Source organism: Spermophilus citellus (genome assembly GCF_964194105.1).
Source record: "Spermophilus citellus genome assembly, chromosome: X".
Taxonomy (NCBI): Eukaryota; Metazoa; Chordata; class Mammalia; order Rodentia; family Sciuridae; genus Spermophilus; species Spermophilus citellus.
In genome coordinates this window covers 909,643-929,167 of record NC_138190.1, presented here as the reverse complement: position 1 = coordinate 929,167, position 19,525 = coordinate 909,643, and the positions used below count along the sequence as shown (strand labels likewise).

Below are 19,525 nucleotides of genomic sequence, written 5' to 3'. Positions count from 1 at the left end.
CAGATTGAGACAAAGCTTCTTAATGGAGAAAAAAAAAAGCCTTTGGTTGAAGGGCAGCCATGTAAACTAACATTAAGCGATTTAAACAGAATCTAAGCCTCGTTTAAAAGAGTAAAGCTGTAGGTGGTGAAAAAGTACATTTAAAAGTACAGTATAGATGATAATTGAAGGCTTTAAAAGGTTAAACTGAAGGTGGTTGAGATACCTTCATGGCGGAAAAAGATTGCTTTACTCATCAAACTATTAAAATGTACTTATTAAACCAAAAAGAGGGAGATGAGATAATCTTTGTGTGGTAAAGTAAAAAGTTGTAAAATGTCTAAATAAGTTGCAAAAGGCTTTAAAAGGTCAAATTGAAGGAGGTTAAGATGCCTTCATGATGGAGGAAAAAAAACATGAAAATGGGAAGATAATAAGATAAAAGATATTTAGATAAGAAGATTAAAAATTTGAAGTGGAAAACTTTAAAAACAGAAGTACAGAAAGGTAAAGAAAAAAAAGAGAAGATGTAGAAAGATAAAAAAGATATAGGAAGATAAAAAAAGATGTAGAAAGACAAGAATTTTAAACCCACAAAATAGGAAACAAAAGAAAACTAGGACAGAAAAAAGCAACTAAGGGTAAATATAAAAACCTTAGAAGAAAACTAGAAGATAGAAATAAGATAGAAAATGGTTGAAAATGTCAAGTAAAGGTATTTCAGATAGAAAATGCAAGAGGCTAAGACAACTATGGTTTAAAACCACATCAAAAAATTAATAGGACTAAAGTAATTCTAAAAACTAAGGCAGAATGCTTTTGAATGACTTAAATTTAAAAGGATCTTATAGGGGTATATATCCCCCAAAGATAAAATAACCCTTTTTACTCTAAACTTTCTAAATTTGGATTCATTCAGGACTTAGTGCTGCGGAAAGACATATGTATCCGAAAAATGTGCATAAGCCTAAGGTACTTTGGAAAGATATTTTAACAGCACAATGGAAAGGTCCCGACCCAGTTATTTTCTGGAATCGGGGTTCCGTTTGTGTTTGTTTCCACAGGGAGAACAGCAGCCGATTTGGATTCCAGAGACACTAACTAAAGCAATTTCTACAGACCAAAAAGAAGATAATTTGACTCAAATCCATAACAGCTGATATCCAGAGCTCCAGCTTGGCTGTTCTTACATCTGCGACAGTGAACCATGGTGCTTTTTTCAATATCAATATTATTATTGCATTTTTCCCACATCGTAAAGTTCTATTTTATTTTTTGAGCTCATACAAAACCTAGGTTAATGTTTTTCTGATCAGTTTTATTTTTTGACTGTGTTTTATTTTTTGACTGTAGAGTTTTTAAACATTGCAATGGAGATTTCACCTAGGTAAAACTACAAGGCCTTTATTGTCTTATGTGTTGTATGTTGTGTGCACATTTCTGTTTTGTGTTGTATGTCTGTATGTGTGTATGTCCATATTTTATATATGAGGAGCGCTCATGAAAATATGGATCCGAATTTTTTTTTATTCACGTGATTTAAATGGTTTAATTTAAATTAGGTAAACAGCTGTTAATGATTGTTTTTAAAGGTGGTTAACAGATCTGTTCGCTTACTAATTTAAATTAGGTAAACAGCTGTTAAGGATTGTTTTTTAAGGAGGTTAACAGATCTGTTTGTTTACTTTCACCTTTCCTTTTCATTATATTTAATAATTCTGTTCAGGATAATGTCTCTTTAGCATCATTGCCAGAATTCCCATCTCCATCCCAGTGCCGGTGAAGACTAAGATAAAACCAAACTACAGCTTCTACGATAGCTATCACAGTAAACTGTATGAACTGATGCATCAACGAATATAACTCAACAAGTAATGCTCAATCAAGGACTCGATTTACTTTGGGAAGAAATGGACATATTGATAGACTCCTCCGATTTGAACTGCCTGCAGAACTTGCCTGGACTATATATCAGTTGCATGCATTGTGAAATATCGTCTGGTGCAGCGAATTATGGTACTGCTGGCATATCTTTGCTGATGGTGTCACCAGTGATGCAATTTCCTTGCCAGCACACCCCATGTTAATTGTGGTAATGCTGGCATATCTTTGCTGATGGTGTCACCAGTGACGCAATTTTTCCAAAAGAGCCATCAATTGGCTTGGTGTCGTGGCATTTCTCTATCCTCCTCCCTTCTACTAGTGATGGTCTAAAATTTGGGGGCCAACAGAGGTGAGGCAAGAACCTCACCCCCCCACTGGCACCAAGGATATTTGGGGGCCAACAGAGGTGAGGCAAGAAACCTCACCCCCCCACTGGTGCATAGGCCTTTCCACAAGCATGGCTGAATGCTGGACCGGTAGTCAGTGACGGGTTGATCTGATTGCAGTGGATTCAACCTAAGACAGGAGGCTGACGCCTAAAGGTCAGTTTTCCCATGACGGGTAAGAACCATATGTTGAATTGGACAACCTACCAGGCACGGTCCTTAAGCCACATTGCTTGTTGTTTAATTAATCAGAAGGGGGGAGATGCTGAAGGCCATTACCAAGTAGGAAATTTCCTTGCCAGCGTACCCCATATTAATTTTGCTGTTGACATTGCATGTTAGGTGACCCTGCCCAAGGACGAGGGTGGATCCAGGATTAGGGTGTATCCTGCAGTTTGAGGAAGTATCCCAGTCCTTGGGTTTAGGGCGTTCCCGGTTTAAGACAAGTTTAAGGCGTTCCCAGTTTAAGACCTTGGATTTTAGGGAAGTTCGATGTTGAGGATTATTGCTGCTGGAATTAGGGCATTCCTGCTGCCTGAGCTCTCATTGAGTTCTCGTGAGATTCAGAGAGGATTTTGGAAGAAAGCCTCGTGGAGTAGGTGAATTGGGTGGCAGGAGAACTGGGATTGCCCCAGAGCGTGTGTGGAGGCCGGTGTGAGTTCGGGAATAAAGATTTGCTGTTTGAATCTGAAAAGCTGTGTGGTGGCTCGTGATTCTGTGCCCAGCCAAGACTGGGGCAGTTGGATGTAGTGTTTTTAAAAATTCACTGGTATAAAAGACCTTTAAGAAGCAAGAGACCGTCTGCCATTGTGGAGGAAACACCTGCAGAGCTGCATCTGCTGATGTGGTCATCAGTGGGGTCCACACACACAGCAACAGCAAACTCACCACCAGAGCTACAGGCGTGCTCAGTGCTAGAATGCCTGCCTAGCATGCACAAGGCAGGATTGGGTCCCCAGACCTGGGAAAAAAAGAGCAACTCAAGCATAGGGCAAAACATATTTTGAGAAAGTGCCTCTCCAAATAATATACACAAATGACATTATGTTATAATGCTCTTTAATGTGCCTATATATAGCACAATGCATGAGACTTAGAACAAGCACAAGTGACAAGAGTGGGGTCCCAGAGTCATCCACAGCTCAATAAGCAATCAAGGAAAAGAAAGAGCCCAGCGTCAGGTTACAGAGACACATGCCTATGGTCCTAGCTGCCAGCCTCACTCCATCTCAAAAAACAACAATTAAAAGGACTGTGGAGAAACTCAGTGGTGGAGCACTCCTGGGTGAAATGTGAACAAAGACAGAGAAAACAGAAGTTCAGAAGAGACATTTCACCAATCTGTACCAAAGCCTGGAGTGGAGAGGCCTAAATTAACATACAGAATATGTAATGAAACATTAGACACAAAAGATTTAAAATACAGGAAAATCTAATCTAAAAACAAGAGAGATTTAACAGAGAAAAAACATGTTGCTTTCAAATCTTCATGCTGATGCAATGCTCCTCTCCAACCCACGGTGCATTTTTGTTGCCTCTGAATAGATAAACAATGAAATGAAGGCACAAACATTTTCACACACCTACAGTTTTTTTCTCAAAATGAATACATAAAATGAAATAAAATAAAAATATCCTCAAGTCTGAACAAGTTCAAATGGATCTGAAACAAGCAAAGGTCCTACCACATTTCTACATACAGGGCTTTTCTCCAGTGTGGTTTCTTAAATGCTGTTCTATGGGACCTGGAAAGTTGAAAGTCTTACTACAATTGTGAAAGACAGAAAAAGGATCTTCCCAGATGTGAATTCTTAATCTTTGAAGAAAACTCTGAAAGCTGAATACTGCCCCACATGGCTTATCCTCAGCATTTTCTACAGTATGAGTTCTTTCATACAACGGAACAAAACTAGAACAGCTCAACAAGTTATATTTCTTTTTTGCATAGGATTTATTCTTTTTATTCCAAAAGAATCTTCTGACACCTTAGTAAAAGACTGAGAAAACTAGATTTCCCACATTTCTCACACTCACAGGGCTTCTCTCTGTGTTTTCATATATGAGAATAGGGCTGGAGGGGAAGCTGACAGGATGTAGCTTTTCTCTGCTATGTATTCTTTCATGTTTATGAAGCTGACGGGATGGAGCAAAGGTGTTGCCACACTGCTTACATTCAGAGGGTTTGTTTTTCAATGTGAATGAAATGGCTTTGAAGGCAACAGGGAAAATGGAATGATTTGTGATAATTTTATACATTTAAGGAGTTACTCAGTTGGAAGTGGTGGTGTATGCCTTTAATTCCTGAGACTTGAGAGGCTAATTCTGAAGGATCAATGTTGGCGGCCAGACTCAGCACCCTAGGAAGACCCTAAGAAATGCAGCAAGTCTCTGTCTCAAAATAAAAAGTAACTGGAATGTAGCTAAGTGGTAGAGCACAACCAGACTAAATCCCCAGTGTCTGTCTCCCTCTCTCTCTCTCTGTCTCACACACACACACACATTTTCAGCAGTGTGAGCCTTTTCTTGTCTTTGAGGATGACATGAAATATTGATTTACAAGGTTTTACATTCAAAGGATTTTTCTCCAGTAACTTCCTACATGTATATGAGTGCAACAGTAATAACAGAAAAGTTTACCAATTGCTTTCATGCATACTATTTCTCTGCAGTATCTATTCTTTCACGTGTGTGAAGCAGACAGGATGTGGCAAAACCTTTTCCACATTGTTGTTATTCATAGCGCTTTTCTCTGGTATGTATTCTTTCATGTCTGTGAAGCGTAGGGGATGCAGCAAAGGCTTTTCCACACTGCTTACATTCATAGGGCTTCTCTGCAGTGTGCATTCTCCTATGAATCTTAAGGTAACTGGATCTAGAAAAGGCTTTGCCACACTGCTTACAATCATAAGGCTTCTGTCCAGTATGAGTTTTTTTATGTGTGTGAAGGTGACTGGATGAAGCAAAGGCTTTACCACACTGCTTACATGCATAGGGCTTCTCTCCAGTGTGCATTCTTCCATGAATCTGAAGGTAGCTGGACATAGCAAAGGCTTTGCCACACTGCTTACAATCATAGGGCTTCGCTCCAGTATGAGTTTTTTCATGTGAGCGAAGGTTAGAGGACTGAGTGAAGGCTTTGCCACACTGTTTACATTCATAGGGCTTCTCTCCAGTATGAGTCCGTTCGTGTTTCTGAAGGCAGGAGGCATTAGTAAACGCTTTTCCACACTGTTGACATTCATAGGGCTTTTCTCTGGTATGTATTCTTCCATGTACATGAAGCTGATGGGATGTAGCAAAGGCTCTTCCACACTGCTTACATTCATAGGGTTTCTCTCCAGTATGAATTTTTTCATGTGAGTGAAGAACAGAGGACTGAGTGAAGGCTTTGCCACACTGCTTACATTCATAGGGCTTCTCTCCAGTATGCATTCTCTAATGTATTCTAAGTAAACTGGGAAAAGCAAAGTCTTTCCCACATACCTTACATTTGAAGCCTTTATTCCCCATGTGTGTGATCCTGTGCCTTTGAAGACTTGTGTATGAAATACAGGTCTGACCACCTCGTTTACATTCATACACTTTCTCTCCAGCATGAGTTCTTTCATGTCTTCTTAATACAGAGGAGAAACAAAAGGCTTTTCCACCCACCTCACATTGAAAACGTGTACGTTCACTGCGTGTTCTCATGTGTCTTGGAACACCCGTGGGAGAAGACGAGGCTTCACCACATTGCTGATATTCATAGGGTTGCCACCCAGTATGAGTATCTCCATGCCTTTGAATGTCACTGGAATGATGGATGACTTTCCCACTTACTGTACATTTAAAAGGTCCATCTCCAGTTTCTATTAACATATGTGTGTGAACATTTTTGGGAGAAACCAGAGATTTCTTATATTGTTTAAATTCACATGTCTTCTCTTCACATTCCTCATGGTTGTAGTATTTGTTTCCAGAGAGAGATGTGATCTGCCTATGAAGGAATGAAGGTCATATGAAGTCTTTTGCACCCATAATCAAGTGACATGGATTTACTCTATTAAAATTTTTCTTTGTTCAATTAAGAATTGGAATCAATTTGAAGGTTTTCCCACACTATTTTGTGCCTTTGAGTTTACCATATGACTTCTTTAAAGAAGAAGTGACCAGCACATAATCAATGCTTGATTCATTCACAATTTTCTATGTATTGATAGATCTTTACATTACTACCAACATTAGGTAAAGGCTAGGTTTTCTGACTTGTTCAACTTGCCTAAAAATAAGGAGATTTAAAGCAAACAATCCTTTTCAACATAGCTTTTCTATGGCTATTATCCAAATAGTGATATCCACATATGCAATTTCATATACTTTTTGCATGTCAAATACTTTGAAAAGACAGAATATCTGTTACAGCTAAGTATATATTTCAGGTAAAAAGCACTATAAGAATAAATACTTCTCAATTTATGCATACTTCTCTCGTTGGTTTGCTTTGAATATTACATGACTGTTCTCAGACCCCCTCATGGACTCCTCTTGTGAGGACACTTACCTTACATTGCTCCCAGAGTTTTCAGTATGAACTTCAGTGGTCTTGTCTTGCCAATTGTTTCCTAAAATGAGAGAACAGAACAATCTCTATGAATATTTAGGAGCTAACAATGCTTTGCCAAATGACACATGTTATTTATGCTGCAATAATACACCAACTGATTCCCTTTTCACCTTCTACATAAATGACCAAAATAAACATGAGTTCTCTATTTGATTAACTTTAAAAACATCATTATTACCTATAGAAGACAGGTTTCTGAGGACTTCCAGCATCACATCTCTGTAAAGGTTCTTCTGGGAAGGATTCAGCAAAGCCCACTCCTCCTGGGTGAAGTTCACAGCCACATCCTCCAAGGTCACTGAGATCTAAAATATCCCACCAAATGTATAGTGGAGGCCAGGAGAGATTGACAGCATGAGAAATCTACACTCAACATGCATGGTGTTCACATAATTCCAGGAGGAACCCTAAGGTAAATGATGAACTTTGGCTTATCATAACATGTTGCTTCATCCATTCTCTTCGTCAAATGTTCAACACTGGTTTAGTAACTAACAAACACCCTACACCAATGCAATATTTTGAAAACAGTGGAGACTATCAGCTGGAGAGAAGGGGTATTCCATACTATGAGTAATGACACATTTAATTGTCACCCTGATTGGATTAAAAGATACTGATAATTAATGAGATTTTGCATGTGTCCATGAGGGTATGTCTACAAATGATTGGCATGCAGGATAGTGAGCCAAACTGGCAAACCTTTCTAAGGTGCGCAGCACCATCCAATAGGACTGTGTCTTAGGTGGAACAAAAGTTGAAAGAAGAAGGAAGCAGCAACAGAGCAAGCTCCTTTCTTCTCAGTGGGTTTTTGTTTGCTAAGCAATGGCCTGAGGGTATCAGACACTGCCTTGTTCACTCTCCCAAAGTGGACTCTGCCAGTGATTCTCCAGGGAGTTTCCAGAACCTTTGGTCTGGACTAGGGCAGCACCACTGATCCCTGTTGTTCTGAGGCTTCAGCCTCTTGGATTCTGCAGCTACTACTTCTCAAGCTCTCCAGCTGCAGATGGCCACTGTGGACATCCAGCTTCAGGTCAAGTACGCCAATCCAATAAGTCCCCTTTTATAATCAAACTTCCTCTTGATGTTGTTCCTCTAGAGAACACTGACTAATAAACTATGTAAGCCACAAATTCCTCTGAAAAACAAAGTCTAACTAATAAACTAAATAAACTACCAAGGCATGAAGTTTTACAAATATATACATAAGAAATAATAGTAAATGCTAAATACCATTTTCATAATAATGCAAGAATAAAGCAAAGAGTCATACGTACACATTTCAAAACTATGGACAAAAGCAAAGAAACTGATTTTCAATACTATTTCCATCTGGAAATAAATTGGATGATAAGTCTTCAAAAGTCATTCCAGGGGCTGGGGTTGTTGCTCAGTGGTAGAGCACTCGACTCGCACGTGCAAGACCCTGGGTTCAATCCTCAGCACCACATAAAAATGAAGAACTAAAATAAAGGTATTGTGTCCAACTACAAATAAAAAATAAGTTAAAAAAATGTCATTCCAACTGCTGGTGTGGTAGGGTGCACCTGTAATTTCAGCCACTAGGGAGGTCAAGGCAGAGAAATGGCAAGTTGGAGGCCACTCTCAGCAACTTAGCAAGACCCTCAGAAACTTAGTGAGACTTGTCTTCATTAAAAATTAAAAGGGAGTCTGGGATTGGAGCTGAGTGGCAGAGCACTTGCTAGCATGTTTGAGGTACTGGATATGTTCCTCAGCACCACATAAAAAGTAAACAAACAAAATGAATGTATTTTGTTCATCTACAACTATATAAAATATAAAAAAAGAAAAAAAGAAATAATAAATACATAAAAATGGGCTGAGAATGTGCTCAGTGGTCAAGTGCCTGTAGGTTTATTCCCCACTAAAACACCAGAACTCTGCTCACAAATTGAAATTCATTTCTGGAGGAGAACTAAGCATGAGCAAGTCCACGGCATGAATCCCCAGCACTCAATAAGTAAGCAAATAAATAAACAATAGTCTACAATACTAATTCTCTTGGACTGGAGAGTAGCTCTGTAGTAGAAAACTTCCCAAGCATGTATGTGGCCCTCAGATCAATCTCCAGCAGTCCACACACACACACACACACAAACACAGAAAAAAACACCTAAAATACACATAATAAGAGATAAAAACGACTATAATACAAAAGGTACACAATTAGAGGCATAAATTACAACAAAATCAATGGAAAGACAACACACTTTCTCACAAAGGAGGTTGAATGTTCCCATAATCTACACTCTCTAAAAAGAACACTGAGCATTTCAGTGAATTCTGTGAAATTTAGGGCATGGTTTTAGGGTAAACTTAAGAAAAACTACATCTAAAATTGAAATAGGAGGGTTGGGATTCTGGCTCAGCAGTAGAGTGCTTACCTAGCACATGAGAGGCCCTATATTTGATCCTCAGCACCACATACAAATAAATAAATAGGTATTGTGTCCAACTATAGCAACAACAAAAAATACTTTTCAAAAAATTGAAAATAGCAGACTGTATCTAAGACAAGCCAAAATGTTGCAGAGGACAGAGAGAGTAGAGAGAGCATTCATGTTGCTCCCAAATTTCATAAGGTAAAAGGCCAGCTCCCAAAGGGTTGGCCCTAGGAGGAGGCACTTAGGAGGGATCAGGAATCAGGTGACATAGGGGGAGTGCTCTTGAGGGGATCAGCACCCTTATTTAGACACATGTATTTAGACAGTTGTATCGCTCCTTTCCAGAAAACGAATGTCATTTACTATTTCACTGATATTCAGTGATTAAATGATCATACTTGGATGTTTCAGATATTGTCAAAATTGTCCTTAAAATTTACAATGGAGACGGGTGTGATGGTGCACAGCTGTAACCCCAGCAGTTCAGGAGTCTGAGGCCCTAGGGGATGTAGCAAGAGACTCTGTATCAAAACAAAGAATCTAAAAGGGGCTGGTGGTTAAGCAACTCTGGGTTCCATTCCTGATACTAAAAAACCAGAGTTAACATGAAGCTGCCAACTCCAGACAACAACAGTGAAAAACTGTCATCCTTTGTCCAATTCATCACCTTGTGAAGGACAGATACTAGTTTTTATGAAATCACATTCATAAATTTATTCACCACTATTTTTGTAGAATTGGACTCAATTTCTGCCGCAATAATGCAAGACAGAGTTTCTCTGTATCTTACCTGGCATTTTGGAATCTAGGATTGGATATCAATTTGAAATCACTGAAAAGACAACATTAAATCTTACAAACATTCTACACATACTCAGGGGTAGCAAAAGATAAATTAGGTAAGTGGGTGTTTTTTTTTTCCTTAGGTTTGGTATCCCCGAGATTAAACCCAGAGTTATTTCACTACTGATCCACATGCCAGTCATTTTTATATTTTATTTTGAGATGCAGTCTCACCAGGTTGCAGAAGGCCTGGATAAGTTGCTAAGGCTGCCCTCAAATTTACAACACTCCTGATTAGCCTCTGGAGCAGGAAGGATCACAGGTGTGCACCACTGCACCTGGCTGTAAGTTGGGATTTTTAAAAATGGAATTGCAACTAGACTTTTTAAAATTCACTTCTGTCTTGCCTCTTTAATATTAGTCCATCCCATTTGGCTCTGAATAAATAAACCTGGGCCTCATATAAGTGAGCACATCATTTCAAAGTGATACACAGAAAGCTTTGGTGCTGAGGGAGCACACATGTGTCAGGCTCAAGGGGCAGGGAAGGTCCCTGACAGGTGGGACATGTTCCCTCCTGGTCTTGCTCACTGAAAGCCTCCAGGATCACCCTCCAACAGACCTGGACCATGACTCCAGTCTATGAGGCTTTTCAGGTTTGCACAGCTCTGCACTGGGGTGGGTGTTCCTTATGCTCTGGGAGAGGTTTTGCTCCTTCACACTGTGAGAGACTGAAAGTGCAGAAATCACTGCTGACCTGGCCCCTCAGCACCAGCATCCACAGCCTGACTGGCCACCTGTCTCCAAAGAATGGGAACAGATCTTGGGGAAAACAAGGTCCCAAGAAGTTAGTTGTCTAGATGAGGCCTGTTCCAGGAGATTCCTTAGGCCCAAGATCTCAGCTGATCCCCCAAGAGGCTGTACCTCACAACTTAGGCTGTCCTCTAGGAGGAGCTGTCCTAGGGCCTGAAATTTCTTGTACCATGCAGGGCGCAAACAGATGTGGGCACATGGTGGCAGCCACAGGAAAGGATAGAGACTCAGAACATAGGACTCTCTGAGATGTCAAAAGAAAACCTGGCTGAGAATATCAGATTTTGTGTCTACACTAAGAAAGATAAAAAAGAACCCAGAAATTTTTCAGGTGTGAAATGAAGTTCTCTATGAACTTCCTCTATATCAATGAGCCTTCAGACCACCTGACTTTGGGCAACTAGACCACCATGAGGTATAAGACAGGGTTCTGTATGGTAGGCAAAAATTACCTTGGGCTCTCTTAACCTCTTTCAAAACCAATTACCTTAATTTCTGTATTAGTCCAAACTTCTCCAAACAAATGAACCTCTCAGAATATATTACCAACCTTACTCAACATGTAATTACCATCTTCCAAAGCTAACAATGTAATAAAGGACCTACAGGAGAAATTTCCCCCTTTTGACTGTAGCCACCCATCTGATGATCCTACCAATGCACTTGGTTAATGTATTCATGCATAACTTTCTTTTACAAATGTTCTTGTCAGTCATGCACAGTGGGGCACAACTGATATCCCAAAACCTTGAGAGACTGGGTCAGGAGGACTGCTAAATTAAAAGCCAGCCTCAGCAACTTAGTGAGGCCCTAAGGAACTTAGTGAGGCCCTAAGGAACTTAGTGAGATCATGTCTCAAAATAAAATGTAAAGTGGGGCTGGGGTTGTGGCTCAAGCGGTAGCGCGCTCGCCTGGCATGCATGCGGCCCGGTTGGATCCTCAGCACCACATACAAACAAAGATGTTGTGTCTGCCGAGAACTAAATATTACATAAATATTAAAAATTCTCTCTCTCACTCACTCTCTCTTAAAGAAAAAAAAAGAAACACAGGAGGAAGGCCAGATATTCATGACGGGAAGTGGAAAAGATGGGGCATTTTAGAACACAGGAGGCAACTGCAATTGAAAGACCTACAGCAGCTTTCAGAGGAACTAAACTGGGGGAAGGAAAGTGGATTTGGGATCCTGCTTCCTACACGTTTGGAAGAGTGGGGGCGGGCCACCAGCAGGGGAGGGGAGGGGAAGCTGGGGACAGGAGCCGCCCATTCAACAATGGAAGCCAAGGGACAGAGCCCAGGGCCACCTGCCAGTGGCAACTGGGCCTCATGCTCCGCAGCTGACCTCAGGGACTGGATACCCAGCCCAATCCTAGGGGCCAGAGAGCAGAAGCCCAGGGCCACCCGCCTTGGAGGACTAGGCTGCACCCTCTGCACCAACCTTGGGCACCCAACACCCAGCTCACCCCGCGGGACCAGTGGAAGAGGCTTAGGGTCAGCCGCCAGCGAGGTGACTTCAAGGTTCTACCATCCAGCCCAACCCCCAGGAGCAGGGGACAGAGACCCAGGGCAACTTCCAGAGGGGACTCCGCCAGGCTCTGCAGCTCACCCCTTTGCGGGGGCCCCAAGGCAGGTGCTGACCATGTCCCTTCAGCCCTCGTCACATACTCACCATTTTTGTCTTTCTAGAGCACCCGGTGTTCTCTTGAGGACCTCAAGGCACCAGAGATAAAGACAGAGGGAAGCACAGGCTGCTCAGAATCAACTAGGCCTTTGGGCAGAGCTCCTGGGGCCTGAAATGGAGGAGCAGAGTTGGTCCTGAAAAAAAAGCCCGCGAGATTTCCAAAGCCCGCCCTTCCCCTCTGGTCCGGATTTGATTGGACAGTTCCACCCCAGCATCCCTAATGGGCCGCCCCTAGTCAGGCCTCTGCATTGTGACTGACAGCTGAGTTTATCCAATCACTAACCAAAATTGCCTAGAGTGGCAGATCCTTGGCCCCAGCCCTTTTCAGGTGGACATTCCTGTCCTTTATTGTGCAGGTGATTGGGCCTGAGGGTGGAAGGCCAAAGGGAGGGAATTGGGTGGACTTATGGGATGGGGAGCAGAAACCTGGGCAGAAACAGCCTAGGGGGGTTATTTAGCATCTCCCTATTTTACTGGGAGCTACTTCATTAACCCTTATTTAGGACCTGCCCAAGGCCATGACAACATGAACACTTCACTTCTCAGGTGTTTTTTTGGTTTCCCAGGATCAGATCAGATTGCATTTTTTATTGGACCTGATATTAGACCCCACTTACCTAGCTACACACACTACAATATTTCAATCTGGCTTCACAAACAGGGAGAGCCTACCTTAAAATAAATTAAAAGGGTTGATGATCTAGCTCAGAGGTCGAGCCCCACAGGCAGTATTCAACAGAACCTCAAAGAAAAAGATACCTATATACATATATAGTATCAGCTGGTGTGACCTCAGGCAACTTAGCAAGAGATAGTCTCAAAATTTTTGAAACAATATTTAAAAATATCATATGTATCATACATATTTGATATGTGAAAATAATTACAGTTTGACAATTATTTTAGTAATTTTCATCAGCTCCGGAATACTTGTCTTTTGAGGAATTAGATAGAGCTAAGAAAAAAAAAAATTGGTGTTGGTGATTTGGCTCAGTGTTGTCTCCCCAGCAGGATGGAGGGGAAGGAGGTGTGGAAGGCAATTCCCTAAGGCAGCAATGCAGAGTTGAAATAAAAGGAGCACCTTGTGCTTAATGTCCATGTTCTACATTCCACTATTAGGGAGTTGTTGGAAGCGATCAGACTCTGGTGACCCCACACATCAGGTAATCTGTTTACCCCAAACCCAAACAGAAAAGTTCATGATGAAAAGCAGGAAAGGAACTTTGATCAGTGAAGCTACACCAGGAAGACCAGGGCACCATGTCCTCCGCCCTCTCTTCAGGGCTGTCTAGGACTCTCAGGTTTTATAGAAAGGGCAATCAGTCATAGGCATGTGTGTAGAGGGCACACTGTATGTAGGTTTGGTATCCTCCATGGCTTCAGTCATCTGTGTGTGTCATAAAATGTCCGTGAACTCAAGGTCACGTGCCCCTTGACACACTTCACCCCATTGCACAGGCTGACCTGAATTGATCTCAGGAAGGGTCCCCTCCCTTGTGTTCGTTCCATGTCAGTGGTTCAGAGGCACCAACATTTTCAAGAAAAGCCACAAGCCCACCTGCTCCTGCCTGGTAAGCACCATATCCCTAGCTGCTGACCCAGGGCTCTCTGCTTCCTGGGTTTCAACTGATAGTTAAACCAGAAAGAAACAATAACCCTGCTCAGCCCGGCCCGTAAAGCCTGCGTATGACACCCCACTTGGGGCCCATATGGCCTGTGGTGTTGATACCGCTGGTTACTGGGGAGGAGTTCTGCCCCCTCACATGTTGAAGTTTGAACATTAGAGAAGCGAGCCCAGGCAAGCACACAAAGCAGGGTTCATTTTTAAAGAGGTAACATAGACTTCTCCCCAGGAGGGAGAGGGGGGCCATAGCTGGTATCCTGGTATTCCCAGAAGCAAGGTGTTCAGCCTTTCTATGAGTCCTAGGCTTCCTGTGCTCTCCATGCCTTTCCCCTTATCTCTCTCCTTCCTGCCTTGGTCACTAGGCCCAGGAATGCTTGGTGAGATGGCACAAAGGTGACAAACAAGGGGGCTGAAGAGGGAAGGGCAGGATGCAGCAGCCAAGGACACATTAACACCCTAAAAGCTGCCTGTAGGGAGGGGCAATCCTGGGACAGGGGACCTTAGCAACAGGAAGGAGCAAGGGCAGGTCCTTGATGAGGGTGGAGCAAGGGCTCTGAAGGAATTCACATTTCTATCCCTCAGGGGACAGTGTGCAACTTGCCAGACTCACTCAAATTTGGCCTACAATCATAGGGCTTCTCTCCAATATGTGTTCTTCCATGTCTGTGAAGGCTACTGGATGTAGAAAAGGCTTTGCCATACTGCTTACATGCATAGGGCTTCTCTCCAGTGTGCATTCTTCCATGAATCTGAAGGTAGCTGGACATAGCAAAGGATTTGCCACACTGCTTACAATCATAGGGCTTCACTCCACTATGAGTTTTTTCATGTGACTGAAGGTAACTGGATGAAGAAAAGGCTTTGCCACACAGCTTACATGCACAGGGCTTCTCTCTAGTATGAGGTTTTTCATGTGAGTGAAGGTTAGAGGACTGAGTGAAGGCTTTCCCACACTGCTTACATTCAGAGAGCTTCTCTCCAGTATGAGTTCGTTCATGTATCTGAAGGCAAGAGGGAGTAGTAAAGGCTTTTCCACACTGTTGACATTCATAGGGCTTTACTCTGGTATGTATTTTTCCATGTATATGAAGCTGATGAGATGTAGCAAAGGCTTTGCCACACTGCTTACATTCATAGGGCTTCTCCCCAGTATGAGTTTTTTTTTATGTGACTGAAGGTAACTGGATGTAGAAAAGGCTTTGCCACACTGCTTGCATTCATAGGGCGCCTCTCCAGTGTGCATTCTTCCATGAATCTGAAGGTAACTAGATCTAGAAAAGGCTTTGCCACACTGCTTACATGCATAGGGCTTTTCTCTAGTATGTATTATTCCATGTCTGTGAAGGTTTCTGGACCTAGCAAAGGCTTTGCCACACTGCTTACATTCATAGGGCTTCTCCCCAGTATGCATTCTCTGATGTATTCGAAGTAAACTGGGATAATCAACGTCTTTCTCACATACCTTACATTTGAAATGTGCATTCCCTGTGTGTGAGATCCTGTGCCTTTGAAGACTTGTGTGTAAAATACAGGTCTGAACACCTGGTTGACATTCATAAACTTTCTCTGTAGAATGAGCTCTTTCATGTCTTGTAAATAAAGAGGAGAAATGAAAGGCTTTCCCACATATGTCCCATTGAAAAAGTTTACCTCCACTGTGTGTTATCATGTGACTTTGAACAATGGTGGGATAAGAAGAGGCTTCACCACATTGTTGATATTCATTGGGTTGCCCCCCACTATGAGTTGCTTCATGTCTTTCAATGTCATTGGAACAACTGATGACTTTCCCACATACTGTACATTCATAAGATCCATCTACCCTTTGTATTAACATTTGTGTGTGAACACTTTTGAGAGAAACCAGAGATTTCCTATATTGTTTCAATTCACATGGCTTCTCTTCACATTCCTCATGCTTGTAGTACTTGTGTCCAGAGTGAGATGTGATCTGCCTGAAGAAATGAAGGTCATATGAAGTCTTTTGCACACATAATGAAGTCACATGGATTTACCCTACTAAAATTTTTTCTTTGTTCAATTAAGAGGTGGAATTGATTTGAAGATTTCCCCACACTATTCTGTGCCTTTGAAGTTTACGATGACTTCTTTGAAGAAGTGACTAACATATAATCAATGCTTAATTCATTCACAATTTTGTATGTATTTATAGATCCTTACATTACTATGAACATCAGGTAAAGGCTAGGTTTTCTGACTTGTTCAACTTGCCTAAAAATAAAGATATTGAAAGGAAACAATCCTTTGCAACACAGATTCTCTATGGCTATTATCCAAATAGTGATATTTACATATGCAATTTTATAGTACTTTTTGCATGTCAAATACTTTGAAAATACTGAATATCTGTTACAGCTAAGTATATATTTCTGGTAAAAAATATTATAAGAATAAATACATTTCATATTATGCGTACTTTTTCACTTGGTTTGCTTTAAAAATTATATGACAGTTCTCAGATTCCCTCACGAATTTCTCTTGTGAGTACACTTACCTTAAACTGCTTCCAGAATTTTCGATCTGATTTTCAGTGGCCTTGTCTTCCCTCATGTTTTCTAAAATGAGAGAACAGAACAATCTTTATGAATATTTAGGAGCTAGAAATGCTTTGCCAAATCCTAGGTGCCATTTATGATGCAACAGTTCACCAACTTATTCCCTTTTCACCTTCTACATAAATGACCAAAATAAACATGAGTTCTCTATTTGATTAATGTTAAAATCATCATTATTACCTATAGAAGACAGGTTTCTGAGGACCTCCAGCATCACATCTCTGTAAAGGTTCTTCTGGGAAGGATCCAGAAAAGCCCACTCCTCCTGGGTGAAGTTCACAGCCACATCCTCCAAGGCCACTGAGATCTAAAATATCCCACAAATGTATAGTGGAGGCCAGGAGAGATTGACAGCATGAGAAATCTACACTCAACATGCATGATGTTCACATAATTCCCTGGCCTCTTGATAAATTCCATGATTGTATCCATCAAATCTTTACTGTACTCAATTTCTTTTTTTTTTAAGAGAGAGTGAGAGAGGAGAGAGAGAGAGAGAGAGAGAGAGAGAGAGAGAGAGAGAGAGAGAGAATTTTTAATATTTATTTTTTAGTTCTCGGCGGACACAACATCTTTGTTTGTATGTGGTGCTGAGGATCGAACCCGGGCCGCACGCATGCCAGGCGAGCGCGCTACGGCTTGAGCTACATCCCCAGCCCTGTACTCAATTTCTTACACCCATTCCAACACTAGAAATTGGCTACTCAGAAGGCAAACATCCTTTTTCAGTGTTTTATACCCTTCCTTTCATGAGTTCACACGAAGTGAGATGGGCTCCCAGATCACTCCGAACTTCTTTATTGGTTGCACCTCTATTACATGTCTTAGAACCATCCTGTGTGGTACAGAGCTAATTAATATAAGCAATTCGGATAGTACTTATCTTTAGAAAAGAAAGGTGATGAGTAGGAAATTGCAGGAATCATGAAACTAAGCATTTGAGAGAGATTCTGCAAACTACACTGGCTCCCTGTACCTACAAGGTTAATATAAACAACATGGTATTTACTAATGCCTTGTTTCCTCTGAAAGTCTATCATTCCATACTTAAAGAAATGCCTAGAACCAGCCCACACCCACACCCTCTGGGGATGGGGTCAATAAGGAGATTCTTTTTTTTTTTTTTTTGCTATTTTTTTTTAAAGAGAGAGTGAGAGAGGAGAGAGAGAGAGAGAGAATTTTTTATATTTATTTTTTAGTTCTCAGCGGACACAACATCTTCGTTGGTATGTGGTGCTGAGGATCGAACCCGGGCCGCACGCATGCCAGGCAAGTGCGCTACGGCTTGAGCCACATCCCCAGCCCTAAGGAGATTCTTTCATAGACAACATTTAGACAACCTTTCACACAGGTTGTCACAATGTGGTAACTGGAGACTGAGTTCATCCTCTCTGATTATACATAGAACAATTAGAAGTTTGCTGGTGCTTTACTCCAGAACAAATTTAGTCAACTAGCTTAATATTAAGTGACAAAAACAAACATAAGTTCTCTATTTGATTAATTTATTTATTAATAAACACATCAATTTTATAATTTCCTGTGGTTACTGTCAAACCAGAATGGGGTAAGTGAAAGATGGCACATGTCTTAGAAATAACTCAATGACCCAAAAATGTCACCTTGTCCACACAGCAGCCTTACAAAGTTTTATAACTCTCCAAACCATCTTCTTAATAAACAGCAGGCACTACTTTTCTAAGTCTCATAGCAACAATGAATGTCCATTGAATATCAAACTATTCTTAACAGCAGCCGGTTCACTACCATAATGTACAGTCATGAGACACATACCAATGTTCTGCTCAAGGACATTTTGATCAATGTTGGACCACATGGACAATGGTTGTCTGTTGTGAAAGAGATTCATCCTGCCTGCAGCAATGGTGGTGCCAACAAACCTAAGACAGAAGCTCTTCCAGAGTGTGCTAAAGCAACAAGTTTGTAGCCCAGATTCCTGAACTATCCCACACAGTCTGGGTGTGAAACAGGCCACCACTCACATCTGTAAGCATGCTATGATGTCTGCACCGTGATGGAACAGGCAAAAAGAAAATGTCCCTGCCACTCACACAGAACCACACTCAAGGACTGAAAACATACAGAACCACTCAGAATAATGAAGAATCCACAATTACACTCAGAGACAGCAGCCCAACTCCGTCAGGATAATGATGCAGGCAGGAGGGCTTCATGGGCCTTTAACCGAAGGCGAAGCACAGGGAGGTCTCAGGGTCACAGCAACACTGCACAGGAAATAAACAACACCCCTACAAGTGCACTACCAGTGAAATCCCATAATGCTCAAAGAACATGAGAGCTAAAGCAGAAATCAGATCAGAAGCAGCTTTAAAGCCTCCAGGGAAAGGGATGTGAAACGTGGGGTCTAAACAGACACAGGCCAAAGAGGTGACTCAAGAGAAAAGGTGACCATTTTGAAGGAAAAAAATTTAAATATCCATCATAGGAAATTCATAGAGAATACCAGAGGTGGTGCTATATTGGTATCTAAGTCATCCAATGCACATTTCACAAAAAAATTAAATAAATAAATAAATAAATAAAACCTAAAAGCAATCATTGAAACAGCTGCTTCAAAAAACAGAGAAAGAAGAGCAAGGTAAAACTAAATTAACCACAGGAAGGTAACAGAGAAGGTGCTGATGAAACCACAATCAGGAAATTCACAGTCTGCAAAATCAAGTTCTTCGTGAGCTCTGCAGCCTGGAAAGATACAGCACCCTTATAGGCAGACTGGTAAGTGAGAGAAGCAAGTTTAAAAAGGCCAAGT

At 41.4% G+C, this 19,525-nt stretch overlaps 1 protein-coding gene across 8 annotated transcripts in view; it reads right to left on the bottom strand.

Annotated features, from left to right (window-relative positions):
- The window catches only part of LOC308639067 (zinc finger protein 124-like), a 216,794-nt gene that overhangs the window by 194,113 nt on the left and 3,156 nt on the right, over positions 1-19,525 (bottom strand). For 6 of the 8 annotated variants that reach the window (XR_014019968.1, XM_081277044.1, XM_081277043.1 and 3 more), the window contains exon 2: positions 16,915-17,041. Coding sequence is in view for 6 of the 8 variants with exons in the window: in XM_081277044.1 (XP_081133170.1) it covers positions 16,915-17,041 (127 nt within the window). In the remaining 2 variants the exon portion in view is untranslated. Of the gene's footprint in view, positions 1-16,673; positions 16,735-16,914; positions 17,042-19,525 lie in introns of all 8 variants that reach the window. The other 2 variants (XM_081277050.1, XM_081277051.1) reach the window with 1 other exon arrangement.